At 39.0% G+C, this 16,966-nt stretch overlaps 1 protein-coding gene and 1 long non-coding RNA gene across 9 annotated transcripts in view; one reads left to right on the top strand and one right to left on the bottom strand.

Annotated features, from left to right (window-relative positions):
* The window catches only part of NPNT (nephronectin), a 48,973-nt gene extending 36,879 nt beyond the window's left edge, over positions 1-12,094 (top strand). For all 8 annotated transcript variants that reach the window (XM_068187450.1, XM_068187453.1, XM_068187451.1 and 5 more), the window contains 4 exons: positions 5,358-5,453; positions 5,845-5,943; positions 9,316-9,572; positions 10,996-12,094. In XM_068187450.1, the coding sequence (XP_068043551.1) occupies positions 5,358-5,453; positions 5,845-5,943; positions 9,316-9,572; positions 10,996-11,091 (548 nt within the window). In that variant the 3' untranslated portion in view covers positions 11,092-12,094. The remainder of the gene's footprint in view (positions 1-5,357; positions 5,454-5,844; positions 5,944-9,315; positions 9,573-10,995) is intronic.
* Positions 12,095-13,336: 1,242 nt separating this feature from the next.
* On the bottom strand, positions 13,337-16,413 carry LOC137472397 (uncharacterized). The gene is made up of 4 exons (XR_010998146.1): positions 16,172-16,413; positions 15,353-15,493; positions 14,727-14,835; positions 13,337-13,786 (listed from the first exon to the last, which is right to left on the bottom strand). It is a non-coding gene; the product is annotated as an uncharacterized lncRNA (long non-coding RNA).
* Between the last annotated feature and the right edge of the window lie 553 nt (positions 16,414-16,966).

The raw sequence follows: 16,966 nt of genomic DNA, 5'->3' as shown, positions 1-16,966 counted from the left end.
CTTGTAACTCTTATTTTCTTGGAAAACAGAGGAGAAAATTGATGTTAGATCCACTCAGGTCATGAACTAGGATTTAACCTCAGTTTCATAAATCTTCAAAAAAATTTGTGTCTTCTTAGGTGTCTGCTTCCTCCCATGTCTCCAAGGGTTGTTGTACTCCAAAGAGTCACAAAAGGTAGTGTTTTATCACACAGGGATCTGCAAAACCCAGCACAGAGAGCACTGTACCCAGCAACCACTGGCAGTTCTGTGCTCCCAGCCATTAGCATCTGCTAAAGACCTCAAAGTTGTGTTTTCAGCTAGGTTATCTTGGGATGCATGGGCATTTCCCTTCCTTTTTTTTCCCATGGGGCTCTGCAGCCTTAGCCAGACTTGGAGGAAGCAGCACTGCTTTGCTCTGCCATTGAATACGTGGTACTTCTGTCAGGGAATCCATGGCAAAGGGGCCATTGGCTGCTGCACTGATGTCCTAGACCAAATCCTGCCAATCCTGGTGCTCTAGGATTGCTCCACATCAGGAGAAGAAACATGCTTGGGCCAAATGGACTTTTTTTCTGCAAGCATCTCTTAAATTCTAGGGTTTTTTTGTTAGTTAACCTTTTCCTTGGTGAGTCCTTGCTCCTTCTTTTCTCCCTTTGTTGTTATTTGACCTTCTGTTCCACACACTGAGTCAACTTGACCTAGGATTTCACTATAGAGCTCTCTTGAATGTGCTGCTCAACTTGAAATGAGCTGAGAAATTGCTCTGTTCAGCAGTGACAAAGAGCACAAATGATAAAAATGTTGATAATGTTATTTAAATGCCTTTGCAATTTTTGAAAGGTATTGGATTGTTGCTTTTCTTTAGATACTTTACTCCTTTTCTAAAAAAGCCTGCAGTGACTCTGGGGAGCTGCTTTTTTAGAGAACAAAAAATTTTGTATTTTTTAACATGGAATTCCTACACTTGGCCTTTGAACCACTTAGTCAGATGCAGACAGTGGAATCTGGCACCAAGGATAATCTTCTCCTGATATGGATATGGGGGGAATGGCAATGAGAGAGGAATGCAGTGATAGCTTAATATTTAACTATTTCAGGACTGATACAAACTACAGTGAAGTACAGAGAAATCTTTTCTAGTTATAAGTCTCTAACAAATAGAACAAACTTCTCAATAAGACTGTGAATTTCTGCTACCATTGAGATCTGGATGATAAGCACTAAAAGCATAAAATTAAGGCATAATACTAAATATCAGTATAGCGAGAACAAACCCCCTTATCTGTAATAAAAGGCAGTTCAGCAGTTTTCCTTCTTAGTCCTTAGTGGAGCCGAAAAGATTGGAGTTAGGAAATGTTTCTCATAACAGCTATTAAAAATGTAAAGATTGGATTAAAACTGGATTCTTTCTTTTCTCCCTTTCAGTTACTGCAAAGTCCTTAGTGCAGTAAGTGCAGTTTTGTGATCCTTGAAGCTGTTGAAAAAAGGGAAATAATAAAAATAAAGAATAGGGGTTTTGTTATTCCTTGATATCATTAGAGTAGCATTATTTTACGACAGTATTTCATTTGTCTTCACTGTTCTGGCACCTTTTAAAATGTATTTGCCTTTATTTTTAAGCATTTGTGATAGGTGCTTTGTTCCTGTTGGTACTCTGGAGTTCAGTCATGAAATATAGGAGTCTTACAAGTCTCACCCTCAATCAATCTTCCAGCAAGTTTTGTCCCCAGATCTGATATGCAAGCTTCTGTACACTCTTTGTTTTAGCTGTGTTTCCCTGAAACTCAGTTGGCCCTCTGCACCTCCTGAATGGATGTTCATACAAAAACAGACAGGTCACTTTGCAGAAAACCTTCTGCAAAGATAAATACCAAGATGCTTGATTTCGGTAGAACTTATTGAGCCTTGTAACTGCCCAAGAAGTGCAAGATTGGACTGCAGAGAGGTGGCATGCTGACACTGTTGTGTCTCCTCTCATATGTAAGTAGTGCTGGAGAGGGTGCCACAGTCCATCAAACCACTTCCTAAAATAATTCTTACTGCAGAATTTGAACCTGAAGAGTTTTAAGAAATATATCCTGGACACTGTGGGTGTCTGAACAAAAGGGTGAAATGTACCTCTCTGTTGCCTCTTTTTTTTCTAGCCCAGCATATATCAATGTCTTCCCTGGAGGAAAACAGGACTTATTCTTGTTTTCTCAGTCTGACTGACCTCTGGACTACCCTTACTTTTAGCTGTTTTCTACTAGTTGTGTATGAGAGCTCATCACTTGCAGGATTTTTTTGCAAGTGGGATTTAATAGCTTTCAGTCGTAACTATTCAGTCAAAAAATCTTTGTCCTTTTTTCTTATTTTTAGTGAATGGGAAGCTTAGTCATGATTACTGTGCAGAGTGGAATTGTACTTAGAGTGCAAAATCAGTTTTTTCTGTAAGCCAGAGAACTGCATCATTAATAGTAGTAACAATTGCTAATAACATGAAGTCGCACTCCATGTTTTGGTTTTGTAACACCAAAACAGCAATTATTAGTTTATTGCAAACAAGCTGATATATACACATGTACTTTCTTATACTCCCAATCTCAGCAATTAGCAAGTAAATAAAAAAAGCTGTATTGCTTTCCCAAAAGTTAAAAATGCCCAAAAGATATCGCTATTATTTAATATTTAATAATCACAGTTATTTAATGTTTCCCCCCAGATTTGCGCGTCTATGAAGAAGTTAGCTCATGAACTTTGAGAATAAGGTAGTGTGGGTGTATTGGCTCACTCAGAGCTTATAAAATTCTCCAAGTAAAAGAAGCCAAGTTTCTATTTAACAAGCTTTATCAAACCATTGAAGTTAAGTGAAAAGCACACTGATACACTATATAAAGTACACAGAAAGGGCTTGGGAAGCTTGCAGAAAATAATTGTACCAAATACTTTCTCCCACGATCACCACTCAACATACTGGTTGTTGTGGCAAAAAGAAGTGTACATGTGGGTCATATTTAGAGTCCTGCATCTCTTATGGTAACCCTTGTTTCAAATTGAGTGCACATTTCTGTAATTAGGTCCAAGCACTGAAGAGACTCTATTAAAGCACTGCAACACATTCTTCTAGAAGTTAGTAAAAAAAGTGTTCAGAAAAGACTCTCAGGGATTTTTTTTAAATATTTTGCAGAGCTTTAATTATAGGCAGATATACCAACTTGAATTTGGAGAATTCTTTTATGTGTGCACAGATGTAACTCAGGTTTATAGAAAATATCAGTGCATTAGAAGTGGTACTAGAAGAAATAAACTGAAGTAGTTTACAAGGTAAGTTCCTAATATTTTTGCAGTATTTTCCATAAACGTGGACTGTGACAGACTGGGAAGAGGGTGCACAGGACATGTACCTTAAAATTGTGACCCCCGAGTAGTATCCTACAAACCTTCAAGCATGGCAGAGTTTCCTTCATGCTCTTTACCACAGTGCTCATTTAGAACCTTCTAATTACCTGCCTGTGAGCCTGTGGTCTGAGACTTGGTGCCTGCTGTGCTGTGCACAGCAGTTCTGAAGCTGACTTGTTCTCCATAACATAGAAAACAAACAGTGTCTTCTTCCCTTGGCACAGTCTGAGGTGAGGAAAGGCAAGGTGGTGCTCCCTGGGTGTGCGGCATAGGTGTGCTTGTTCAACTGCCCCACCTACATAATTCCGGGTGAACAATTGATTTATGTGCCTGAATATAATATTTATTCATAGATGTTCTGCAAAGCAATTATTGGCCTAGGTTGTGTGGACTGTGCACATTTGTAAGGTTTCTTTCATGTTAAAGCTCAAGGTTTTTAATCACATAAGCAAAACAGCCCAGGTGAAATGAAGCAGCAGAAATGCTATTTACAATCAAGGTATCTTTAAAAATTAACTGTCCTCTAATACCCAAGTCAGCCTTAAATCTGCAGCTGTTTTGAGCATTAATATCCTAGACTGCAAATAGACATAGTAAAAAATCTGCAAAGGACTAAAAAGAAAACAAAATAAAGGGAGACTTAATGATTCAAATAATGACTTTTATATTTAGGAGTTCATCGGTTTACTACAGATTTTGAGCTTTTTAACTATTTGTTTTTATTGTATAAAATTTTTATTCAAGACCTCTAGCCTAGAATAGTACTTTAAAAATACATTAGAGTTTGCTTATTTTGTCCTAGTTTCAACATTTTTTTTCTTTTCTGTCTTCTGGCTTTAGAGGAACTCTTGTAGCAGTGCTATTTTCATATTGACCTAGTGCAAAAGAAGTTCCTTCTTAACCTGGGATTTGATTTTCTGAAAGCAACAGTCCTTTCAGTTATCTTAATTATTCTTGTTCTCACTTGTTCTGTAGAGACATTAATAGTTATTGTAGCACTGCAAGTGGAAAACATGCCAAGTTTTTAATAGATAAGACACTTACAAATACCTTAGATGTCAGAGGTGCCTATAAAATCTGAGGACATGTCTGAAACATATTACTACTGTTATGAATAATGCATTAGACCTGCCTCTGAAAGAGGAATTTTCTAAGACAGCTCTATTCAGTGTAATCTGTTTATCTCTAGCTGACAGCTGTCCATCAGGCAAGAAACCTGCGTGAAACTTACACAAACTGGCACAGCATCTTCAGAAATACGTGGGAGTCTTTGTAGCCACCTGACTTTGGCAGCCATCACTCCCACAAAGAGCTCATAAATTTCAGGTTGTCCTGGATGCTGAATGTCAAATAACCTCTGGGCCTCTTAATCACTGATAGCTGTTCCATCTCCTCCAGCTGGGAACAGCAGCTGAAGTACAGGTTGTGCTGGAAAGCAAAAAATATAATTACAGTTGAATTCCAGCTTCCACTAGAGCTCCTCCTTCTCAACTGCCAGTACAACCCTGATAATTGTTTTGGGAGCTCTAATCCTTTGCAGATTGATGGATGTACCTTCAGCTGTATTTCAGAGGTTAAGTGCACTTGGGGCCTCTTCCAAGTACTGCTGCCTCCTGTTGAGGTTCTCCTGTAAATGTCTGTGGAAGGTTGTGTGAGGACTTTCATGTGGCTTTATTTTATTGAGAAACCACTATCTCTGAAAATGCATCTGGAGAGAAATAGTGTGTTTCAAGGTTAAAGCTTTCCTCCTTGGTTAAAAAGGAGCTTTCATTCAAAGGGCCTTTAGGAGATTTGGAATCACCTTTTACAGTGCTTAGGTAAATGTTACAACAGAAATCGTAAATCATGTAGGCATAAAGTTTATGAGCCTTTGTGTTGAATACAATTAAATGTATTGAAATCTCCAGGAAAAGCACAATGCCCAGAGCTGCTCTGCTGGTTTTTGTTAGAGATAAATTAGTGACCTACTTCCTTATCTCATTCATTTTTCTTCACAGTTCCACGCCAGCCTGGAGTGAGCAATAATCTGTTTGAAATACTTGAAATTGAAAGAGGGATTACAGCTGATGAATTTGAAGCAAATGATGACCCAGGTAAAGACCATGTCTCCTACTTAGGACCTAGGGTTTATGATGTTTTGAGATTTCTTGGTGGTTTATACATTTTTCAGGACTCCAACATCTTATGCCCCTCTTTTAAACTATGCTTTATAAAACCATGTAAAACTAACCCTTTGCCTATATGAACCTTACACTTTTATTTCCAAAAAAAAAAAAAATCACCACAAAAATAGCATGAATTGTTAATAATACAAGGGTCCTTTTTATTGTTTTAGTATTTTTGTAGCTTCTTTTCCTTGGGCTCCTTCTTCTGCATTTAATTTTCATACTTACTTGCTAGTGTCAGCCACATGGGAAATTGAAAACCAAAACAATCTGAATCATTTCTGGGTTTTTTTTCTGACCTCCTGCTCTGCTCTCCTAGGTGTGCTGATGCACAGCTGTGATTTTGACAGTGGACTGTGTGGATGGATCAAGGACAAAGATGATGACTTGCACTGGGAACCAGTGAGAGATGTATCAGGTAAGTGATCTGTGTACAATCACATCCTGCAGTTGAAGGCTTGAGGTTGATGACAGTTCTGCTTGAGGACAAATTACACAGCTTCTGTTCCCTTTAGTTCTGGTGTATATTTCACACTGATGCCTCTTCTGTGTATAAAAAGCAAAACTGAGGATTCCCAGTGTGAAAGAGCAATTGAAAATTTACACTTTGAGCATAGCTGACATCTTTAAAATAGGAATGTCTCCGAAGGAGTAGTAAACATAGTCAGCAAAAGTTTGTCTAGTCCACATTTTTTCAGATTCCTTTAAGAGAACAACTTTTATTTATGGTGAAACAAAGCTTGTTTTTCAAACTACCATGTAAACATAATTATTTCCCTATCACTAGCAAAATTATAGAAGGTACTGGAAATAGTCTTTGTTTTGCTGCCAGACATAATGTTCAACGTTTCAGATTGCTGTAGCTTGCAGTAGAATCGGATAAAATCAATCTGTATATAGGAAAATTGTTAAGCACCTTGAAGGCAGACAACTTAAATGAGAAACACAGAGGCTTCTGAAAAAAGGACTGTTTGGCAGGCTGAAAAGTGCAATTACACCAAACATTAGATGGGACTGTGTAGTGGCTGCTTGGGAGGCTGAAAAGTGACATTACACCAAACATTAGATGGGACTGTGTAGTGGCTGCTTGCAGGACAGGAGACTGGCATCAGCACGGGTACTCAGCCACAGGAACAGCCCTTCCCTTTCTCCCAGCTCTGCTGTCCCAGGAGGTGGGATGTATTTTGTCCCCTGTTGATTCTGGTGTGGTGCTGCGAGGTTGCTGCCCTCGCCTGCCTCCCGTTCCCCCAGCAGTGCCGGGGATTAGACACACATCCCTGGTTCCCCGTAATGATGGGATTACTCCATGCCCAAGGAGCAGCCTTTGAAGTGCACAAAGCTCACATGGTGTAGGGCTGGCAGGTGGCGGAAGGAAAGGCGCTCTCCAGCAGGACAATGGCACAGGTTAAGATGAGGAAGGGTGAGGGCACTGAGAGCCATTTTCCTCATGCACCACCCTGTCAGAGCTGTCTGGCCACTGACGGGACAGTCATTTGCCACCGCAGCAGGTGACATGGCACCTTTTCCAGGCTGTTTGGCTGGCTCAGTGGAAGTGCTGTCTTCACTGCCTGGGCAGGGGTCCCCCCAAACAGGCTGCTCTGATACTTCAGGAGCTCCTTATGACACTTGAAAAGCCTTGGGAATGACTGGGAGAGCAGAGCTCCTTCCTCCTGCAGATGAGAAAACAGGCAGCTGTCTCTTGCCTGCAGAGTGGCACTTAAAAAAATTACGTGTAATTCATACCTTTTTTGAAACAACAGATTTTAAAATTCATTTTTTCTACGTCAGTCACTCAAAGCATATTCATTATGTGTACTCAAAAATTGTTGTTACTACATACTAAATTCCAGAACTATGATTTTTAAGTGGCTCTTTTTGTCAGACTTCTTCCCTGCATTGCTTCCCAGTAGTCAGGGACAAGCTCAGCTTTTTATTTCCTGTGTATGTTCTGCTGCTGTTGACATTACCTGTTAAAACTAGTCCCTTGAAGTCACCCACCCACCCCCTCCAGTCTGGAATACCTTGTTGGAAGGATTTATTTTCACAGCTTGGTCCTGACTGCTTGCTTTCACCTTGCAAAGTTTGCTATATATTGGTTTATCAGACTCTGCATTTTGAAAGGTGCTGTGCTGAAGCATATAAGCTTATCTTGCATGCAGAAAATGCTGATTTGAGGGCACCTTTTCCTGCAGGGGCTTGCCTACAGCTGTGTTTGCTTTGTGCTTACCTAAATCTGTTTCCTATTGATTGGATTCAGCCACGGTAACTATCTGAAAATAATGCACTTAATAAGTCAGTACTTTCTTAGTGGTATAATTGTATCTTCAGCAAACAGGTACAGTTATTTAAACTCTATTATGCTTATTTTAGCAATTAGTGACCTGGCTGCAAAAGCAATGCATTTAAAAAAAAAAAAAAACAAGAAAAAAAAAAACCAAAACAAAACCAAAAACTCCCTGAGAAAATACTCACCAAAGGGTTTTAACAGATTCTTGGACAAATGGATCCCACTTCATGGCTAAATGCTAATCTAGGGGCCCAGACAGCAGCATAATACTTTGCTTTGTTAAATCTCATTCAGACTAAAGAACTTAAAAACTTATGTAGAAGTAGTGAATTGGAGACAAGGTTGGCTTTCCTTTTAAGTGTGTGACAAGCCATGGTACATTGTAATTAAATTTTACAGCTTTTCAAGGGAAAACATTGTGACTTTCAAAGAGAAGCTTTCAAAAAATAATGCTCTGTTTGAGTAGTTACAGGGAGACAGTTAAAAATATTTTTCTATCCTGTTTAACTGTGTATGTCAACCATATTACAAACACCCTATATTTCTAAATCTTTGGTTTTAACTAAGGAGCCTAAAAATGCCACTTTCTTAATAAACCTAAATTACAGGTGTCATTTTTTAATTAAAAAATAAATGTAAAATCTGATAGTGTAAAGAAAAAAATAATAGATTCAGTGTAAGATAAGGTTTGGGGTTTTTTTTTATTTTTTGAACCTTTTCCCCTTTGGTAATTTCAGATTTTAAAGGTTTTACCCACCTTGCAAAAGTTTTAATGAAAAGTACAAAAAACTCATACAGGTCTAGGTTTTCTCCAAGATGTGAAGTCTCATTTAGTTTAGTTTTGAGTGTCAGTATGAAAGGTGCCTTTTTTCTTTCTAGGTTTAATGGATACCTGAGAGCCTTAGCTTCTCAGTGTTTTCTGGAAGGCACCTTTACTTCATACATGATAAGAGATAATAATAGGGTTTTGAATTGAGTATGTATGTTCACCGACAACTTCCTACTGTTAGAATTTGGGGTTAAGAGCCATGTGGAAATCATTACTGCTTCTTGCTTTCTCTATCTAATCCAGATTAAGAGTTTAAATTACAATTAAATAAAAGAGGCTATCAAGGTTGCAAATGGATATGCTTTGAGATTTACCCTGTTAACACAGTTCCCAAACAAAAGGGAAGGGACAGAACCATAGCTCAATTACATGATAGCGTTTATTCTGGTCTCTGTTATCTATCCAACAGCAAAACATTGCAGCTTGAAAGGTGCATGAATTTGCACAATGCTTTAATGTCACTGTGGGTTTAAAATCATGCAGTGAGCAAGGAGTTGTCAGAAATGACGGAATACACGAGGTTTTAGTTTTGGAGAGGGGGGTATCGTTTACTTATTTATTTACTTATTTGTTTACTTATTTATTTTTAATAACTCTTGTGCATTTGGTCCTGCAACCTAGTAGGGTTAAAAAAGCCAAACAACCCCCCCAACTAACTGCTCTTTCCATTGCAGGGGGGCAGTACCTTACCATCTCTGATCCCAAGGGCAAAGAAGGAGGAGTAGCACATCTTATCCTGCCGTTGGGTCACATGGCTCAGGCTGGAGATTTGTGCCTGTCCTTTAGGCATAAGGTGCCCGGTTTGCATTCTGGTGCCCTGCAAGTCTTTGTAAGGAAAACTGGTGCTCACGGCCCAGCTGTTTGGGGAAGAAATGGTGGCCATGGCTGGAGACAGACACACATAACATTACGAGGAGTAGGCATCAAGAGTGTAAGTACTGATGATTGTGTTGCTTTTTTAGGTTTTTGCATGAAAAAGCTGAGGATACTGAAATGGTGTAGCACTGCAGCATTCATCTTCTGGGTTCAGTTTCACTCTGTTTTACTACTTTGATCCCTGCCAATGGAATCACAATACAGATGAGAGTTATTGTGCATTTTTTAAAATTAGTTTTATGCATACAAAAAAAGAAATCCCAGCTATAGAAAATATAGTATAGGCTACTCTGTCATTTCCTGAGCTACCTGGTACAGCCCATTTTAAGGGAATCACCACCTACAAAAGAGCAGCCTCATGGACAGAGGCATACTCTATAGAGAATTCAAAAAAATACCTGTATCAAGATTGCTCATGAGCAATGCTTTGAATAATACTGTGCCACAAAATAGGAAGAATCCCCTGTGGATTAGTAACTGGCTAAACCAGGGCAAAGATACTGAAAATAAGTAATTTTTGGTAATGCAGGGAGATTACAAGTGCAATCACGTTTTATGGCCCTTTAGCCATAGCCTTTAGCCGTGGTTTTATGCCCTTTAGCATGCCTGCAGCTGATCAGACTGAGGAGGTGAATGATGACCTAACAATGCCCACATCACAAAATGGTTTAGTGCAATCAAAAGAAGCTACTTGAAGTGCCATAGAGAATCTTTTAATACCTGGAAATTTTAGAAACATTGTGTGATTAAACTGGTATCAAAAGCTCATGTTATTCTTCAACCTCTGAAGGCAGTTTTTATTTCAGATCTGAAGAAGTGGCTTGGGTATTTCAGGGCCTGACTTAAATATCAGGTGCTCTGAAAAGCTCACACATCATAATGTTCATGATGGGAGCAGGCTACAAGACATACACAGTGTCTAGCTCTAAAATGAATATTAAGGCTGATATTAAGGCAGATAATTTTCTAGAAAATTTACCTCAGCAACAGTAGCACAGACACTTGACTTTGTTAGTTGTAAATGAGAGTTGGACTGAGAATGAGGACATTTGTAACAGATGAACAATGTATCTGCTATATTCTTACCCATTTTCCCCCCCTAAATTTCTCACTTCTGGCAGTCCCCCTTTGCACTGTCCCTTGCCTCTCCTGACCCCCTGGCAGTAGCTGTCAGCATGGGCAGCCAGGGCTGCTGACCTGAACCACTGGGACACTTATCCAAAGATCAGATACTTATCCTCTTAATTAAGCAGGGAAGGCCTCTGCCAAAGAGAAATCAGGAAAAAATGTGGAGGCTTTATTTTGTAGCTAATTAAAACCCAAAAGCAACTAAATGATAGTGATTTTGGAGGAGTCTACTGGAAACCTGAGGAAAATTTGAATGAAGACCAGAATCCTTCATCACACTTTTTAATGAATTATTTCTGTGTCATTTTGTTTTTCATCCCCCACTCAAATTGTTCTATTTCTCTTTCTAGGTTATTTTCAGAGGTGAGAAAGGGAAAGGAAGAACTGGGGATATTGGACTAGATGATGTGATCTTGAGGAGAGGACGCTGCTCTGAAGAGCATTAACCAAGACAATGGACCAGCAGTCATCTCCTCTTGCCCCTCTCATGCAATTCCTTCAAAACTTTGAAACAGAACTGCATGGAAAAGAAGAAAAAGTGGGAGAGCAACAACTTCTTAGTGGTCTGCTAAGTGCAATCTCATGGAAATTTCACTTAAATACATGGAGAGCACCTCCCAGGATTGAGGAAATCCAATCTCAGGCTGGTTCTTTCTCTTAATCCTTACCCTTAAATCATATATTGTTTGTAATAACTTCATTCCTTGTTAAGTCTGGTGAGTGCTCACAGAAAGAGCACTTGTGAAAAAGGGAGAATTAATTACAAATGGTAGCAAATAAAGCTCCATCTCAAAGTTTGTGTTAACTGACAGCCATTATCATCCCATAGTGCTATCTTTCATTGATTAATTTGTGTGAGTCACATTGGATTAGTGAAAGCCTGGACCTCAGCTTTGGCTTACTGCCACTGACCTTTGAAGAAAGGTTTTTCATATATGAAATAGCATTTATTTTGCTGTTGCATCTGTATTAACCAAAACCAGTTAGAGAGAGTAGGCCTTGCATCCTGTAATATTGCTACTGCTGTGTTTTGTGTATATGTGTATGGTTAACATATTTATATTTTCTAGTATTTACAGACTGTAGATGCAGGGTAATTGGCAGCTGTACTTTCTTTTTGTTCAAGACAAAAGTTCAGCATCTTCTTCAATACTGCTGGTCATGCCAAATTATCAAAATCAGTTAATGGTGCTCATTGAAAAATGCTGGTGCCATTTTTCATGCTGTAATGTCCTGAAGGCAAAAGACCAAACACTCACCCGATGGAAACTGGCATCTGAAAATGCTCTACAAGTTTGCATCCAGCTCACAAGCAAGCCCTAAAGGGCTCTCAGTCCTGCAAGAAGCTCCTGGTTCAGCTGAAGCAGCCAGTAGAGGTGGAACTTAGATCTTGTAAGGTTGAGCCCACTGACACTGCCAGGAATGATCCCTTCCCACAGGTGGCACAAGCCTATGCACAAGGGAAAAGGGAAGCTGAGTTAACACTGTACAAACCATTCAGACCATGAAATGACTCCAGTGGTCTTTGGCAAATGTCCATACTCTGCCCAACCTTCTGTATATAATAAGCATTTTATTCTTTAGAACTAGAACAACTATTAGCTCTAGTGGGAACTAAGTATTTATCAAAACTTTGGACTAATTTTATAGTTATGTATCATGCATGTGCTGTGCAGTTTCCCAGGGAATTCTTCTGTTCGGTTTGGAATTTTTTAAGTGGGCATCATCATCACTACTAGCAATTCTAAAATTGACAAAATAATTCAAACATTTAAGAAAATGACAAGAGATTGGTAAACTACTGCTAGTGATGCAGCCTTAAAGTTTCAAAAAAAATTATTAAAAAATAGATCTCAGTTCTTTTGTGAAATGAATGTCAGCTGCATAGCATGTTCAGTCTTTTATAAAGTTCACAGACACAAATTTGAGACCATTAGAGGTCATATTCCAAATCCCTGTTCCTGACAAAGTACCAAGTCTGAAAATATTTTTTCCCATTCATCTCTTAGGACAAAACATGGTGTATAGAGCAGAAATGTATGTGATCAAACAGAAAGTCTCCTGCAAAGCTGTATCAGGAAACATTTCAAAAAGGAAAAAAGCAATGTGTTTGTAAACATTAAATTTTAAACTATTTTGCTTCGAATATGATTATGATCTTTTTCTCTTACGTTATTTTGTGATATGTCAGAAATATCTGTGAATAGTTGAAATACCTTGTCCTTATTTTAAAGTAATCAGTAAAAGAGACTGTTACTTGCTACTAACTGGGAATCTTGTTTTCATTCTAGATAGAAAGTCTCAATTTTCATTGCAGTGAAACGAAACAAAAGATGACAATCCTAGAATGAAATAGCTCTTATTACCAGTTTTAAACATCAAAATACATTTCACTATAATAGGAAGAGAGCACTATATTTATTATTCAGAAGGAAGAATGACAATTTTCAACCTAACTTTAAGACAAGTCTCACAGGTAATTTAAGAGCTTCTGCAGTATTAGATGTCCATTTTACAAGAAGGAGCAGCTACCATAGTTCCTCACTCTGATTCAACCAGCACAAAGTGCTGTTAGATGCCAAGGAATATAAGATTGACATATTTTAGTCTGGTTCCTCATATTACTATGATGATTAGATTAAGATTCCCAGGATAAAATGGAACTCCTGTTGATGCTAGACTGCCAGTTTTTTACCATTTTTACAAATGTTTGCTAGAACCCAGAATCTGGATTAATTCAGAAGGTAGACAGCAATAAGTACTCAGATGACAGGGGGAGGATTAAGGTCTCTGTTTTATCGATGCATTTCATTGCTACAATAAAACATGGACTTGTAGAGCCTTGTGACAGTTGCAGGAAAAGACAGGAGTTCAGCAGTGTTTTTGAGCTCTGGGGGAGCTGTTGTGGCTGTAGGTCACTCACCTCCAAAGCTGGTTGTGCTGTGACTCTGTGTGTTGCCTTCTCTCCATCTTTTGGATAGACAAGGTGAGGTCACTCAGAGGTTCTGTTGTGAGGATCCTTCTCCAGTTCTTGCTCTCCAGGTGCTTGTGAGGCAGCTCTCTCCAGCCATACACCTCAGCCAGGACTGCCCTTTCCATATGAGCCACAGGAAAGGGATGAAAATACGGCCTGAGGTCCTCCTATGAAGTAGATTATATAGTTTTGAATTTAGTAAATAGGTAATAGAAATTCCTGCTTAGATACTTAAGCAAGCAGAAGAAATTACACTAAATTAACATGAAAAAATGTATCAAATGTTTAACCTCTTGCCAGTTTATAACTGAATGTTCTTAAAAGACATGTTAACTCATTTCCCCAAAGAGATTGAAAATAAGATTCTGTATAAATGACAGGTAGTGGGACCAGTGGCAGTGTGAATTTATGAATTTGCTGACATCAAAATCTGCAGAATGGAAGGGACCGAGACAAGATTTTTGGTTCTAGATTCCATTCTATCCAGTGCCCTCATCTCTCATCAGAGCCATGTCATTAAATCACTAGTGAGTAATTTTAGTGAAGCCAATTCATTCTGAAGAAAAGCTTCCCTAGGTTTCCTTCAATAAATTACCTGAGACTTGGACGTCAACATTGCCTTTACAATAGTTGCAGATTACAATAACTGCCCTCGTAAGACTCAGGTAGTCATAAGACAACAACCCTGAACAGAAGAACATTTATGACAGCAGCCTTCATCATCCTGCTCTGTTCTGCTGGAGAAAAGCTGCCACAGTAGCAGCTGCCTCCAACCCATGTGCCAGGGGTCTCTATGCACCCCATTAGAAGTTATTTCTCCTTACAAATGAAGCACAGAATTTATCAGAAAGATAGCTTGATCTAAAGTCTCTTGATTTCAGCAATGCATTGTGACACTCACCTTGAAAACTGTTCCATCTGCTTTTAAAAACTTGAAACAACAAACTATAACTGTCTTTAAAATTTTAATTGTGAATGTTACACATACAAAATTATTAATTAGCAAGTGAGGTCCAGTTAAATACTATGCAAATTTTTGTTTATATAGATCTATATCTCAAACAGCATATTATCAAAGTTTTCCTGGTGCTTTAAACACTTTCTTACCTTCTGTTTTATCCTGACATCCTGTAGTCACACACGACTTCAGATTTTCCACATCAATTAAAAACAAAAAAAAAAAGAAGTTGAACAATGCATTGGTGCAAACCTGCGACTTTAAAAAGAAATGCAAAATATTTTAGTGAGTTTCAGCAATGATTTGAAAGATCACTGCATTAACTTTCTAAGCTTGAGGAGATTCTTTTCTCAGACCCCACCTACTGCATCAAGCAGACCTAGCAATACATCAGGAAATGCATTTGGAATGTCTGTAATGCTCCATTTGTTTAAAATGCCAACAGACCAAACACCATCAAAGACAAGTTTTCAACAGTACAGACTGAACCACCTCTAGATTTCAGAAACCAGCCCCATGTAAGTTTTCAGGATTGTAAATCCAAAATGAATCAAATCACATTCTAGTGGCTCTGCTCTTACCAATTCTCCTTGTGCACTTGTGTGATCTCTTCCAAACCTGTATTCGGTGTTTGAGCAAGGAAGCCAAGATCCATCTGGCTCATGGAATGAGGATGCTTCTCTCTGTGGCACAGCCAAATCCTGCTTTCCTCTGACTATGAGTTACTACAGCACTTTGCCAGAATTTTTTTTAACTTAATACTTTGGATTTTTACCTTCTATTCAGGCCAGGAATAGTCCTCTATCACACTTTTCTCCCAGGTTTTAACTTGCTGTGCATTTCAGCAGCCCACATTCTTATTTCAGACTCTTATCCTGAATACTCTTGATATATTCATTTTGAGTTTGCCAAACACCTGTAAAGACAAAGTATTCTCTGTACTCAGAGAATGATTTTACTGCATTTGCATGCAACACCAGTGCTAAAGTTTGAGATTGACAATCTCAAGGAATTTCAGGAAGACACCATCACTGTTTTGATACCACGGTGCCCCAGCAGAAACAGGGGACCACATCACCTTTTCACTTGCCTTTTGCACTGCCCCCATTTTAGGTTAAAAAATGATAGAAGTGGACTCAGCAGACTTTTTCCTCTATCAGAATGGTTCAAGACAGAATTCCTTACGTGTGAAGCAGGACTACTGTGGCATGCATACACTCCTGTTCAGTACCAACATCTTTGAAGTGCAAAGAATAGGAAAAAAGCCTTCCAATGAAAATTGACTTTGATTCTCATACCCCTGGGTTCAAGTCTAGCACAAAAGTAAGAGCTCCTCCTTTGGGAACTCATGCAATGCGTGCCACCTCAGCTGGTGATAACACCACCAGAATCCCCAGCAAAGACCATCCTGACATCCAGCACAATGAGTAGAAAACTAAATGCAAATAAGTAGTGAGCAGTGCCAGTTATGTTTTAAATTAGGAAAATAACTGCAAGAAATTTGATTAAGAGGATTCAGAGGGGTGTCCAGGAGACACTTTGACTTCCAGCCCTCTGAAGTTCTGAGTTGGCTCAAAGAATGTTGTTATTTTACCTCAGTTTCCTGGATCAGTTGGAGGACCAAAGCTGTTGGAGCTCTTCAAAGTTTCCATGTCCAAGTGCTGAGTGTTCTCTCCGAAATGTGCATGATTCTTGCTAATAGTCTAGGTGACTCCTTTAAACATTTGTGAATACACAAGGTTTGAAGCCACTGGAACTGCTCACTAATAATAAAGTCCACAACTCTATGGTGCACATCATTTTACATCGGAACCACGAACCCGTATTTCATTAGAGACGTCATTAAACTGTGACCAATTCAGTCACTCTCCTGTCATTTGCCACTGGTTCTGTCCTGATTTTAAAGACATTACAGTTGGGTGAGCTCTATTACTGAAGGTTGCCTCTTAGAACTGAGTGATGTTTAATTGCTTGCAAGGTACATCAGGCAGTTTTGTGGGGGGCTGGGAGACCTCAGCATTCTGGCATCTTATCTGTGTATTAGCAAACAGCCCTGGCACACTCACTGTGAAATTCACAGTGAGCTGCTCTGCCAGGTTTTTTCAGAGTAATTTGCTTCCCAAATAAAGAGATGTGACTGGCTTGAAGAAATACCACATTAATACAAAAAAGTAGGCAGAGAAAGTACATGGCACTTTCAAGGTACATGGTACATCAAGGAATGCCTTCATCACCATATGGCCTTTGATCAGATTACACTGGCAGTTAGAGAGCTAGATGGGAATTGTAAGGATTCAGCTACAGCTTGGCTGCAGAGCTCCAGCCCACAGCTTCTCACAGAGGTTCTTCATAACACTGTTCTTCATCCTTCATTCAGCCTTCCCCTCCG

This window comes from Anomalospiza imberbis, chromosome 4 (genome assembly GCF_031753505.1).
Source record: "Anomalospiza imberbis isolate Cuckoo-Finch-1a 21T00152 chromosome 4, ASM3175350v1, whole genome shotgun sequence".
Taxonomy (NCBI): Eukaryota; Metazoa; Chordata; class Aves; order Passeriformes; family Viduidae; genus Anomalospiza; species Anomalospiza imberbis.
The sequence above is the reverse complement of the archived record's forward strand: the minus strand, read 5'-3'. Positions and strand labels throughout refer to the sequence as shown.